This window comes from Peromyscus maniculatus, chromosome 2, assembly GCF_049852395.1.
Source record: "Peromyscus maniculatus bairdii isolate BWxNUB_F1_BW_parent chromosome 2, HU_Pman_BW_mat_3.1, whole genome shotgun sequence".
NCBI classification, from domain to species: Eukaryota; Metazoa; Chordata; class Mammalia; order Rodentia; family Cricetidae; genus Peromyscus; species Peromyscus maniculatus.
This window is the reverse complement of record NC_134853.1, coordinates 130,012,883-130,025,513: the sequence shown is the minus strand read 5'-3', so window position 1 is coordinate 130,025,513 and position 12,631 is coordinate 130,012,883. Positions and strand designations below refer to the sequence as shown.

Below are 12,631 nucleotides of genomic sequence, written 5' to 3'. Positions count from 1 at the left end.
TTCAATCACTAGCACATAGTAGTTCATGCCTTTGATCCAAGCTCTGCAGAGGTGAAAGCAGGAGGCCATCCTCAGCTACACAATGAGTTTGAAGCCAGCCTGGACTATGTGAGACACTGTCTTAAGATCATCATTACCTTGAAGTCAGTACTGTTTGCTCTCTCTCTGTGTGTCTCTGTCTCTGTCTCTGTCTCTCACTCTCTGTCTCTCTCTGTCTCTCTCTCTGTCTCTGTCTCTCTCTCTCTGTCTCTCTCTCTCTCTCTCTCTCTCTCTCTCTCTGTGTGTGTGTGTGTGTGTGGTACGTATAGGTCAGAGGACAACTTTTAGGAATCAGTTCATTCCCTCCATGATGTGGTCTCAGGTCTTCAGGCATGGTGGCAAGTGCCTTTACAGGCTGAGCCAACATCTCTCTGGTCCCTGTAGTCCTTCTGGCTTTTCACAGTTCACCGTTTTAAAGCTCATTATGCAGATCTACCCTCCACTCCCACCACCCCACATACCTCTCCTGTTAATGATTTCCTAATTAACTAAGAAACAGTTCACAGAGGAGGAACCTGTTTTATTTCTTGCATTTGACCTTGGAAGTATTTTTCTAGGTCTTGGCTTCGCCCGGACTCTCATTCTTTTACTACTATAACCGTTTGGTCTTAGTATTTTCCCCTAGCTGCCCTTCTTCCCATCTCACTGCTCTCTAGCGCCCCACTCTGTCCCAGACACCTTATCTAGATCCCTTGTGACCTCTGTGCTTCCCTTTAGCTACCCCCACGAGTGGAAACTCCCAAGTCTGGGTCTGTAGCTCTGCTTTCCCTCCTAAGCTCCAATTAGAATATCCACCATTGGCTTAATGCCTGCCATCTGAGTGTGGCACATACTTCAAATCAACACATTCAGCTTTACACAGACCAGGAAAACTCCATTTACTGTCCTGTTCTCAGCCCAGAAATCTGGAGTCCAGCTGGTTCTTCCTGGTTCTTGCTTTTCCTAACCCTTCTCCCCTCTCTCCTCCTCCTTCTCCTCCTCTCTCTTTCTCCTCTCTTTCTCCTCCCTTGTCTCCTCCTCCCTCTTCCACTCTCTTCCTCCTCTCTCCTCCTGCTGTCATTTAGGACTCATAGCTCACTTGTTCTGATCTTCCTGATGCCAACATGAAATCCATCCTAATCACTACAGATGAGCTGCTCATCTAAAACATTTCTGGGGGCTGGAGGAATAGCTTGGTAGTAGAACATATGCTTAGCATGTGAGAGTCTCTAGGTTCAATTCCCAGATAATCAGACACCAGATAATAAGAGTAATTTTAATAATAATAATGAAAATAGTAATAATAATAATAATAATAATAATAAACATTCATATCTGACCATGTAGTATACTCTTGTCACATACACTACAGATGAACTCATCTTAATGAGTCCTTAGATGTTTGGGGATGACCATTATCTGTGTGTAATTTGTGGTGGAACATTGGTATAGTTGTGGGTGTTCCACAGAAACCTCAAAGAAGAACTGATGTTTGAAGTTGTTACCAGTGGTTAGGGTCTAGGCCAAGTGTTTTAGGTTCTTGGTCTCTTATCCAAAGAATTGTAACTAAGGACTCACGTGGATTTGCAAAAGAAGGAAGCAAACTTTATTTCAAGAGAAGTGGTAGTACAAATCAAAGGGGAATACACTGTCAAGACTGACAGATTGACAGTGGCCTCATGAGTGAGGATACTCAAGGGCCCCAATTGGTGTTTGGGGCTTACTTTTATGGGGTTCAAGAAGAGGAGGAGTTTGGATACTAAAGGGTATAGTAAGAGTGGGTTTCTGTTCTGACTGACAGATTGGGTCCTGTAATAATTTTTTCTGTGTATGTCCCTTCCCATAATACATTTGATTTTAATCAGATGCATACCCAATTATGCATTAGCATAGTAATGGTAAATAGGAGATCTTCACTAAAGTTTGAGGATACAGTTTTTCCTTGTTGTGCATGCACCCCAAAGTAGTTCAGGCTGGATTGGCCTTCCATTGTTTTTCCTGGATGCATTAGTATAGAAACTATTTAAATTCACTTGTTGTTAGGGGTGGGGAAATTCATCTATTCAGAGAGGGGTGTGTGTGCATAGTATGTGCAGGTGGTAGCGCTGAGCGGCTGGGAGCATTATTAGAAGTGAGGAGCTATGTACAACCCAAACCAAGTCGAGTCCCAGGTGACTAGATTCCTCTATTCCTGCCTGCTTCAAAGTGGGACTTGGACGAGGAGGAGGAGGAGGTGGAGTCGCATAGGAGGAAGCAGAGGAGCTCCATTTAGAGCAGTGGTGGCTGTGTCCTGGGTAGTGTGCTTCTTCTAGCCAGGGACCTCAGGCCTGGGATGGTGGTGCAGGGTTGCCATCCCGGCACTTAGGTAGAGGCAGGAGGAGCAGGAGTTCAAGGCTAGTGTCTTTTTTTTTTTTTTTTTTTTTTTTTTTGTGATATATATTTTTTATTTTACAATACCATTCAGTTCTACATATCAGCCATGGGTTCCCCTATTCTCCCCCCTCCCACGCCCTCCCCTTACCCCCAGCCCACCCTCCATTCCCACCTCCTCCAGGACAAGTCCTCCCCCGAGGACTGCGATCAACCTGGTAGACTCAGTCCAGGGAGGTCCAGTCCCTTCCTCCCAGACTAAGCCAAGTGTCCCTGCATAAGTTCCTGGTTTCAAACAGCCAACTCATGGAATGAAGGCTAGTGTCTTACACACGGTGAGTTTGAGCCCAGATTGAGCTACATGAGATGCTGTCTGCAAAACCAACAAAAGCCAAACAACAAAGCCAAAAGAATCTAAAGGGTGCAGCCAGGCCCGGGGAACAGAGGGTCAATTCCACGTAAGAAAGAATCTAAAGGATGCAGCCAGGCCCAGGGAACAGAGGGTCAATTCCACGTAAGAAAGGAGGGTGCTTGTGAAATGAATGAAGCCCAGGTTAGCCGGGATGTGGGTCTCCAAGTGCACGCTGGAAGGATGAGTTCATTCCCTTCTCTGTAACCTTTGCCCACATCGCAGCCGCATCTTCCTAAGCCCGATGCTTCACTTGCTTTCTCTCCTTCAGTTGGAGGAGTGGGTGGAAGGAACCTACACTTGCTGTCTGGAGACAAAACCAGCTGTCTTACTTTGCTGTCACCAAATTTAATCATCACCCATCACCTTTATACCCAGTTAAGGACAGCTAGGCTTTTGTAGGTTTCCAGGTTTTCTCTTGAGAAGGCAGCATTCTGGACATGTTTTATTTGATGGCCAATAAATACCAATTAAGAAACATGACACCAATAACAGCAATAACAAAAACAGTTGGTGGCAAGTTTAGGAAGAGCAGGGCTCAAGCCAGCAAGGACAGACTGCACTGTGCAGTAATTTCCACCTACACTGAAGGCTGGGGAAAAGACACTAATCATTTCTCTTAGAAACACACACACACACACACACACACACACACACACACACACACACACACGAACACACGTTCATTTCTAAACAGCTGTGGACAGGAAGGAAACTTCCTATTGAGAAACATAAGGCATTTTTGTCCTTCCTTTAAAAAACAAAACAAAACAAAACAAAAAAAACGTAGAGGCTGGGGATTAAAAAAACAACAGCACTTGCCTAGCACAATAAGACGAAGGTTTATTTTAGCTAGGCCTGGTGGTATACACCTATAATTTCAGCATTCAGGGAAGGGGGGGGGAGGGCTGAAACAGGAAGACTGTCTCTGGTTTGAGGCTAGCCTGAGCTACATAGGGAACTCCTGTCTTAAACAAAGAACTCCATAAACAAACAATACACATACCACCACCAAAACAACGAAGTGGCTACTTAACTGATTATCCAGTCACACCCGTGAGAGAAAACAGTGCTGAATTCCATGCCTTAACCAAAGAATTAAAGCTTGGTGTCAATCAAACGCCTCTAATCTCTGTTCTCAGAAGGTGGCAGCCTCTGGAGCAGGAGTTGAGGGTCGTCTTCCACTTGATGTCGGTTTGAAAACAACCCGGACTATGGAAGACACAGCCTCAAAATGTCGCAGAATAAATACGCAGTAGCAGATCTTTACCCTCCTCTCTCCCTGTTGTGGTTGTCCAATCACAGACTCTTTCGTTACTCACTTGGCTTTTTGTTGACACGGGGGTCTCACTATGTAGCCCTGGTTGGCTTAGAACTTGCTTTGTAGCCTTCCTCTTGCCCTTCTTGTAGGGGCTAGGACCACAAGCACATGCTACTACCTCCGTGTTTGGCTTCATCTCGAGTCTGCCCCTCCTCACTTTAGCTTCAGTTTTGCTGCTAGGGTGATTTAAAAAAAAAAAAAAATCAAAAATGTCATCATGAGGAGCTGGAGAGATGGCTCAGTGGTTAGCAGCATTTGCTACACAATCATGAGGACTGGAGTTCCAGCACCTATGGGACAAGCCTGGCGTCCAGTGCATGCCTGTAACCCCAGCTCTAAGGGAGTGGAGACAGGAGGATGGCTGGGGCTTCCTGGCTTACAACCTCGCCAAGAAAACATGAGTCTCAGTACAGGGGAAAGCCCACCTCAAAAGGAACAGGCGGACAATGACAGAGGAGACCATCCAAGCTTTCCTCTGACCTCTGTGTACACATGGGTGCCCTCATACATGCGTACTCACAGACAGACACACATGTGCAAGTGTTACAGTCGTCAGGGACACGATCCAGGTGAGGTAAGAATGAAACTCGGTCCAGCCTGACCTAATTAGTTGGTGCTGGGCCAAGCTGCTGGAGTCTGACACCAGGTGGTTTATTTTAGCCCTATTTAAACACAGCATAATTTTGGAAAAAAGTTTTCGGATGACAATTAACTCAGTCCCAAGTGTACAGCAAATTTAAGACATGTTTACATCGAAACTCTTTACAAAGTATATATGGCTCCTTCCAGAAAGATGGGTTCTGCTGGCTCACAAACAAAGCTCGAGGTGAGGGTCCAGGGAGAATGGCTGAGGTGAACGTAATGCCTGCGGGAGTCAGGATCGGCCCGGCCCTAAGATAACACAGAATTACCTAGGCTGCTGTAAAGTACAAGGGACATCTCTCATAAGGATGGGTTTTGGGGACTGAGAAGCAACGTCCAAGATCTAGGTGAGGGAAATTCTGGGATAAACAAACAGAATATTCTGGGAAATTCGGGTGAAGCCTGGCTCTGCAGAGAGCCAAAGATCACCAGGTTGTAAACTACATCCATCCTTAGCATTCCTGGAGGAAGACAGGTAAACATCTTCTTCCTTTGAGGAGATAAGCCTATGTGTGTAACTTTCCTGGCTTCTCCAGCTCTTACCTGTGTGCCCAAGGACCTCTTGCTTTCTACACACACACACACACACACACACACACACACACACACACACACACACACACACTTTTAAAAAGTCTTATCCTGGATTCAGGTGTTTTTGTATAGGCCTGAAATCCCCACTACTTGTGTGACTGAGACAGGAGGATCATGAGTTCAAGGCCAGCCTGCACTATATAGCAGGAATTCCATCCTAACAAAACAAAACAAAACAAAAAACAAGTAAAATTACATTTTGGGCTAGTAGTGTTCGGCCATGGTAGAGTGCCTTAGCATACTCAGGCCCTGAGTACAATCCCAGTGCCAAACAAAATGATTATTGATCCTCCAAATGGTAGAATCTATTAGCTGTGATTCCTGTCTGCAGAGAGTTTATAGTGTGTAATGATTAGCATTATCTCTTCTCTTTACCTCTGAATCTAATTTTGTTTTTTTCTCTATACTTTAGCTGTCTTTTCATTTCAGACAAGGCCTGTCACAGAAGAATGTCTGAACGAGACCAGTGTGTCTCCACCATGTTTAATTTTAGCTGATGAGTGTAGAAAGTAGACAAAGTGCTATGACCTAGACTTTGTCTTAGGAGCCAGGTCCTTCCTCCTTCCATATCTTGTTAATCTTTTTTTTTTTTTTCCCACAGCTGAGGCTAAGCAAAGCCTTCTGATGCCTAGTGACCCTGAGGAAAGCTCAGACAGACTTGGAGGTTGATGACACTATTTAAAAATTATTTCTAGCTGGGCGGTGGCGGCGGCGGCGGCGGCGGCGGCGGCGGCGGCGGCGGCGGCGCACGCCTTTAGTCCCAGCACTTGGGAGGCAGAGCCAGGCGGATCTCTGTGAGTTCGAGGCCAGCCTGGGCTACCAAGTGAGTTCCAGGAAAGGCGCAAAGCTACACAGAGAAACCCTGTCTCGAAAAACTGAAAAAAAAAAAATAAAATAAATAAAAATTATTTCTAATTATGTGTATATGTGTGTGTCTGAGCACAAACACACAGGTTTGTGAATGTCAGTGCAGTGCCTAAGGAGGCCAGAAGAGGGCATCAGATACCCTGGATCTGGAGTTAAAGGCTGTTAGTTGTGAGACCAGACTGAGTTCTGGGAACTGAACGTGGGTCCTCTGAGAGAATAGTACATGCTCTTAATCACTGAGATAGCTCTGAAGCCCCACAAAGCATTTTTGAAAAACTCATACAGTACAAACATAGCTTACAGCTTTTTTTTTTTTTTTTTTTAAGGTAAGATCTCACTCTGTAACTCAGGATGGCAACATGGAATGAAGTTACCATGAAACCCAGGTTGACCTTCAACTCATGGCAATCCTCCTGCCTCTGCCTCCCAAGAACTGATATTACAGGCATCACAAGCATTAGAGCCACCATACTTGGCTGTAATTCTTGGCTTTTGACGTGTCTAGCCCAGGCAGACCTTGAACTTGATCTATAGCTGAATTTAGATTAAATTTCTGATCCTCCTGTCTCCACCTCCTGAGTGCTGGGATCACAATCACACAGCATCATGCCTCATTTACGCAGTGCTGAAGATTGAGCCCAGGGCTTTGTGCATGCCAGGTAAACATGCACATGTACATACTTTATTTTCATTGATCTTTTCTCCCCATTTCCCCACTCCCTGCCTTGAACCCTTCCTCCCAGAAGTAGTCCTCTTTCTATTCTCATGTTACTTACATTCTACTACTCTCCCCCCCCCCATTCCCTTCCTTAACCCTGCCGTGGTCCCCTTTCTAGTTTTATTATCTATATCCACACCTATAGATGCTTACATACATCTATAAAAATTAAAATCTGGGATCCACACATGAGAGAGAACATGTGGTATTCATCTTTCTGAGTCTGGATTATCTCTTTCAATTGAATTTCTAGATCTACCCACTTTGCTGGAAATTTCATTTTCCCTCGTGTGTGTGTGTGTGTGTGTGTGTGTGTGTGTGTGTGTGTGTGCGCGCGTGCGCGCGCGCATGCGCGCGCATATGCTTGTGCCACAGCATGTGTGTGGAAGTCAGAGAACGACTTGTGGGAGTCAGTTCTCTCTGTCTGTACTTTGAGTCCTAGGGGTTGAGCTCAGATTGTCAGGTGTGGCCTTTACCTGCTGAGCCATCTCCCCAATTCCCATTTTTCTATATCGCAGAATAAAATTCCATTGTGTATATGCACTTGTTCAGTATCTGTTCATGTCTATTGATGACATGTAGGCAGACTCCATTTTCTTCAGTTTGTGAATAGTACAGCAATAAGATGCATATGGAAGTGTCTCTGTGATAGTATTTAGAATCCTTTGGGTATATTCCTGTGAGTGATACAGCTGGTCATATGGTAATTCTATCATTTCTTTTTAGAGGGAGTCTCACTCTATAACTCTAGCTGGCCTGGAACTAGCTGTGTAGAGCAAGTTAGTCTCCAACTCCAAGAGATCTTCCTTCCTTTCCTCAGGAGTGGTGGAAATTAAAGGCATGTGACTCCATGCCTGGTTTGGGAGTTCTATTTTTTTTTTTTTTTTTTTTTTTTTTGGTTTTTCGAGACAGGGTTTCTCTGTGTAGCTTTGCGCCTTTCCTGGGACTCACTTGGTAGCCCAGGCTGGCCTCGAACTCACAGAGATCCGCCTGCCTCTGCCTCCCGAGTGCTGGGATTAAAGGCGTGTGCCACCACCGCCCGGCTAGGGAGTTCTATTTTTAATTTGTTAGAAATCTCCATGCTAATTCCCATGGTGGCCACACCCGTTTACACTCCCACCAACACTGAATAAGGGTTCTTCTTCCGCTGCACGCTCACCAGCATCTCTTGTCACTTGCTTTCTTGTAGATAGCCATTTTGACTGGGGTGAGATGGAATCTCCAGGTCGTTTTAATTTACATTTCACAATAGGGATACTTTCTGAGAAATAGGTCATTCATCGATTTGATCATCGTACAAATATACTTAGACAAATCTACATGGCATCCAACACACCGAAGCTACACAGTCCAGCCGATAGATCAGTTACTTTTCCAGTCACTGTGACCAAACACCAGACGAGAAGCAGTTTAAGGGGGGAAGAATTGGTTTCGGTTCATGGTTTGAAGGGCTACAGTCTATCGCAGTGAGAAGGCAGAAGGAGCATGTGGATAAGGACTCCTCCACATCTTCAAGGACCAGGAAGAAGAGTGTCCAGCTGGAACGAAGGCTGGCTCTAATCCACAAGGTCTGTAACTCAACGTTCCACTTCCTGCGTTAGGCCTCACCTCCTGAATGTCCCTCAAACTTCCAAAATGGTACAACTAGCTGGAGACTGAGTGTTTGAACACATTATCTTGTGGAGGGCATGTCACTCCTAAACCATGCATTAAGCTAGAGTAAGACTATCGGCGTCACTGTCTTCCACCTCTGTCTTGTCCCACAGTCAAGTCTTTGTGAAGACACTACACATACAGCTGTCACTTCCTGTGATAGCTGTGTTTCTCCTGGAAGCCTTCTTGGAGGACCTGCCTGAGGCTGTTTCCGTTACCTCTCGTTGTTTTTAGGTCAAGGTTTTACTATGTAGCCCAGGCTGGGTTGGAACTTCCTTTTCATCCTAATCTGGCCCCAAACTCACAGCAATCCACCTGCCTCTTCCCTAGGTCCCATCAGTGTTGGGATTATAGGCATGAACCACTACACCCAGCTTTTCATTTTTAATAACTAGGAGTACCTTCTGAAATAATGATTGTGAATGTTGTAAATACATAAACCCATGACACAGTTGTCTACCACTGTCCAGTTTTCATACTCTCCATAATTGTACAAGCTATACAGACTTCTACTGCCTTGGCAGTATGAGATTCCTTACGTCAGCATCATCACAAACACAGCAATGTGTCTGAACTCTGCCGTTATGGTAGTCTTAACATCACTAGATAATGGGAACTGCCTAGTTTAGCACTGTTGTAATCTCAGGGGACCAGCATCCTACACGCTCTGTCTTCTGTGGACCAAAATGCTGTTAGGTGGTGCAGGACTGTGCTACCGTGCTGTGGCTTCAAAGTCCACACTCTTAAATACTGATCTCGGAGCCTCCCCTCGACTAGAGGCAGATAGAAGCACACTCACATAATCACCACACCTCTGGCACCTAACTCATACTCTCCCATCTCCTTTTTGTTGGCATGGATGAGTATGTCTGCTTCTAGATGCTGTTGATCCTTCACTTGGGCTCAGAGTCTCAGTCCTGTCAAAGATTTAGCACTACTACTTCCTCCTTTTTCTAAGGTGTCTTCATTTTGCCCCCTCTGGAAATAAGCAAAATCATTTTCTCAGTATCTTCATCTATGTTTCTATTTGAGACAGGGTCTCACACTGAAATGCAGGCTAGCTTGCAACTCATAGTGATCCTACTGCCTTAGCCCTCTGGGTATCTTCAACCTTAAGAGAAAATAAAACAAAACAAACAAAGAAAACTGCTATACAACCCAATCTCCATTTCTTTTTTTTTTAACTTTTTAAAAAATATTTATTTATTATGTATACAGTGTTCTGCCTGCATGTATGAAGAGGGCACCAGATCTCATTACAGATGGTTGTGATCCACCATGTGGTTGATGGGAATTGAACTCAGGACCTCTGGAAGAGCAGCCAGTGCTCTTAACCTCTGAGCCACCACTCCAGCCCCTAATCTCCATTTCTAGATTATATATATATATATATACATATATATATATATATACTCTTTCTAGTATTTTCGCAGCTGATATTACCTATCCATTGATATTCTATTACACCAGCTTTTTAAAGTCTCAGCAAAGTGGTGCTGGGTAGTTTCCTTTCTTTAAAAAAACAAAACAAAACTACATTTTATTTATTTGTGTACATGCATGTGTATTTGTATATACGGACACAAGTGTGTACTACAACTTGCACATGAAAGTCCTAGGACAGCTTTCAGGAGTTAGGAGTTAGTTCTCCCTTTCATCATGTGGGTCCCAGGGATCCAACGATGTTTAACATGCTACATCATGGTCTTTGTTGTCTATGCTTGTCTTCCTCTCTACCTTCTGCAAAAGTTCTCCAAGCCTTAAAAGAGGGCTTAGGACAAAACAGCATATGTTGAAGTGTGGTCTCCCGGTTCTGGGAATTGAACTTAGGGACTCACACATGCTAGGCAAGCGCTCTGCTGCTGAGCTACATTTGCAGACCATAGTTATTAGGGGATGGCTGGTGGAAGGGAACATAAATGGACACTGGGGGTGAAGTCCTTTGAAGTGTGAGGAATGACCTACAAGCTTCCTTAAGTGAGGGCAGCTAGGATGGCTGTCCTTGGTTGTCAACTTGACTGTATCTGGAATTAGCTAAAACCCAATGTCTGGGCACACCTGTGAGGGATTTTCTTTTTTCTTAATTGGATCATTTGAAGTAGGAAGATCCACTTCTAATCCAGATCTTTGAGGTGGGAAGACCCCCCCCTCCAGTCTGGGCCACACTTTCTGCTAGAAGCCTATATAGAGAGCATGGAAGAGGAAAGCTCGATCGCTCTCTCTTTTTTTCTCCTCTTCCTCCAGCCCTTGCTAGCAATTCCATTCCTTCACTGGTATTAGAACCTTCTTTTCCAGGATTCTGGCATATACTGAAGACCAGATGAGACATCCAGCCTCATGGACTGAACAATTACTGATTCTTGGATTTTCTGTACACAGGCAGCCATTGTTGGAATATATATATAAAACCTTAATTAATATAGCAGGGGTGGAGTGCTTGCCTGACATGCATGAAGCCCTAGGTTTAATTCTCAGCAATCTTTTTTTTTTTTTTCAATTAAAAAAAAGTGTATGGGTATTTTTGCCTACATATACATTTGTGGACCACATGTGAGCCTGGTACCATGGAGGCCAGAAAGGATGTTGTATCCTCTGGAACTAGAATTACAGATAGTTGTTAGTCTCCCTTTGGGTGCTGGGAATTCAACCTGGGTCCCCTGCAAGAGCAGCCAGTACTCTTAACAGCTGAACCATCTCAACCTCCCAATCAATCATTGCATTTTTTTATTTTTTATTTTTTGTTTTTTTGAGACAGGGTTTCTCTTTGTAACAGGCCTGGCTGTCCTGGAACTCACTTTGTAGACCAGGCTGACCTCGAACTCACAGAGATCCACCTGCCTTTGCCTCCTGAGTGCTGGGATTAAAGGTGTGCACCACCACCACCTGGCAATTGCATTCTTAAAGAATTCTTGTGCCGGATGGTGGTGGTACATGCCTTTAGTTCCAGCTTCCGGGAAGAAGATCTCTGAGTTTGAGGCCAGCCTGGCCTACAGTGAGTTCCAGGACAGCCAGGGCTACATAGAGAAACCCTGCTTCGAAAAACAAACAAACAAACAAAAAACAGAAGAAAAAAAAAAAAAGAATTTTTAGGTGGCATATCCTTTAATGGCAGCACTTGGGAGGCAGAGGCAGGCAGAGCTCTCTGAGTTCAAGGCCAGCCGGGTCTCCATAGCAAATTCCAGAACAGCCAGGACTACAAAGAGACTCTGTCTCTAAGAAAAAAAAAATTCTTATGTGAATAATTTTTAAATGTTTTATGTAGCCCATACTACTCTTGAACCCATTATGTAGCCAAGGATGATCTTGAACTTAGAAACAAAACAAAACAGGTTTATTTTTAATTATATGTACTTTAAGCGTGTGTGTTCTCCTTAGAGTGGGGATATTTGTATGCAAGTGCAGGTGCCCTCAGTTCCGATGGTCCGGAGTTATAGGCAGTTGTGAGCTCCCCCACTCCTCATGTGGGTGCTGGGAACCGAATTCGGATCTTCAGCAAGAGCAGTACATACTCTTAATCGAGCAAGAGCCTCGATTCTTCTACTATAAATTTCTGAGATTACAATTTTTCTTTTTTTTTTTTCTGAGACAGTCTCACTTAGTTGAGTTGGCTTTGAACTACTGACACCATCATACACTCTTGGATAAACAATCTTATCATTCACGCTTGCTTTCTCAGCCTCTCTCACCTCCGTTAACACGCCCGCCCTACACACAATAGGCAGAGAAAGCAAGCAAGCACGCTGGACTCTGATTGCCAGGGGCGTGGGTCCCCGGGCTGCACAGAGGCCCCGCCCCTGGCCCCGCCCCACTCACGCCCCTGTCCCGCCCAGGCTCTCGGAGGCCCCGCCCCCTGCATGCTGAATGCCATATAGGCGACTGACGTCAGGCCGTTTGTTGTCATTGGCGGCTCCCAAGATGGCGTCCATCGTGGAAGGGCCGCTGAGCAAATGGACTAACGTGATGAAGGGCTGGCAGTACCGTTGGTTCGTGTTGGACTACAATGCAGGGTTGCTCTCCTATTACACGGTGAGTGGCTGAG

At 44.9% G+C, this 12,631-nt stretch overlaps 1 protein-coding gene across 11 annotated transcripts in view; it reads left to right on the top strand.

The window, feature by feature from the left end:
• The first annotated feature begins 12,312 nt into the window (after positions 1-12,312).
• Osbpl9 (oxysterol binding protein like 9) overlaps positions 12,313-12,631 on the top strand; it is a 140,195-nt gene continuing 139,876 nt past the window's right edge. For 6 of the 11 annotated variants that reach the window (XM_015996485.3, XM_006977750.4, XM_006977749.4 and 3 more), the window contains exon 1: positions 12,429-12,618. In XM_015996485.3, the coding sequence (XP_015851971.2) occupies positions 12,454-12,618 (165 nt within the window). In that variant the 5' untranslated portion in view covers positions 12,429-12,453. Of the gene's footprint in view, positions 12,619-12,631 lie in introns of all 11 variants that reach the window. The other 5 variants (XM_006977751.4, XM_015996484.3, XM_076564742.1 and 2 more) reach the window with 5 other exon arrangements.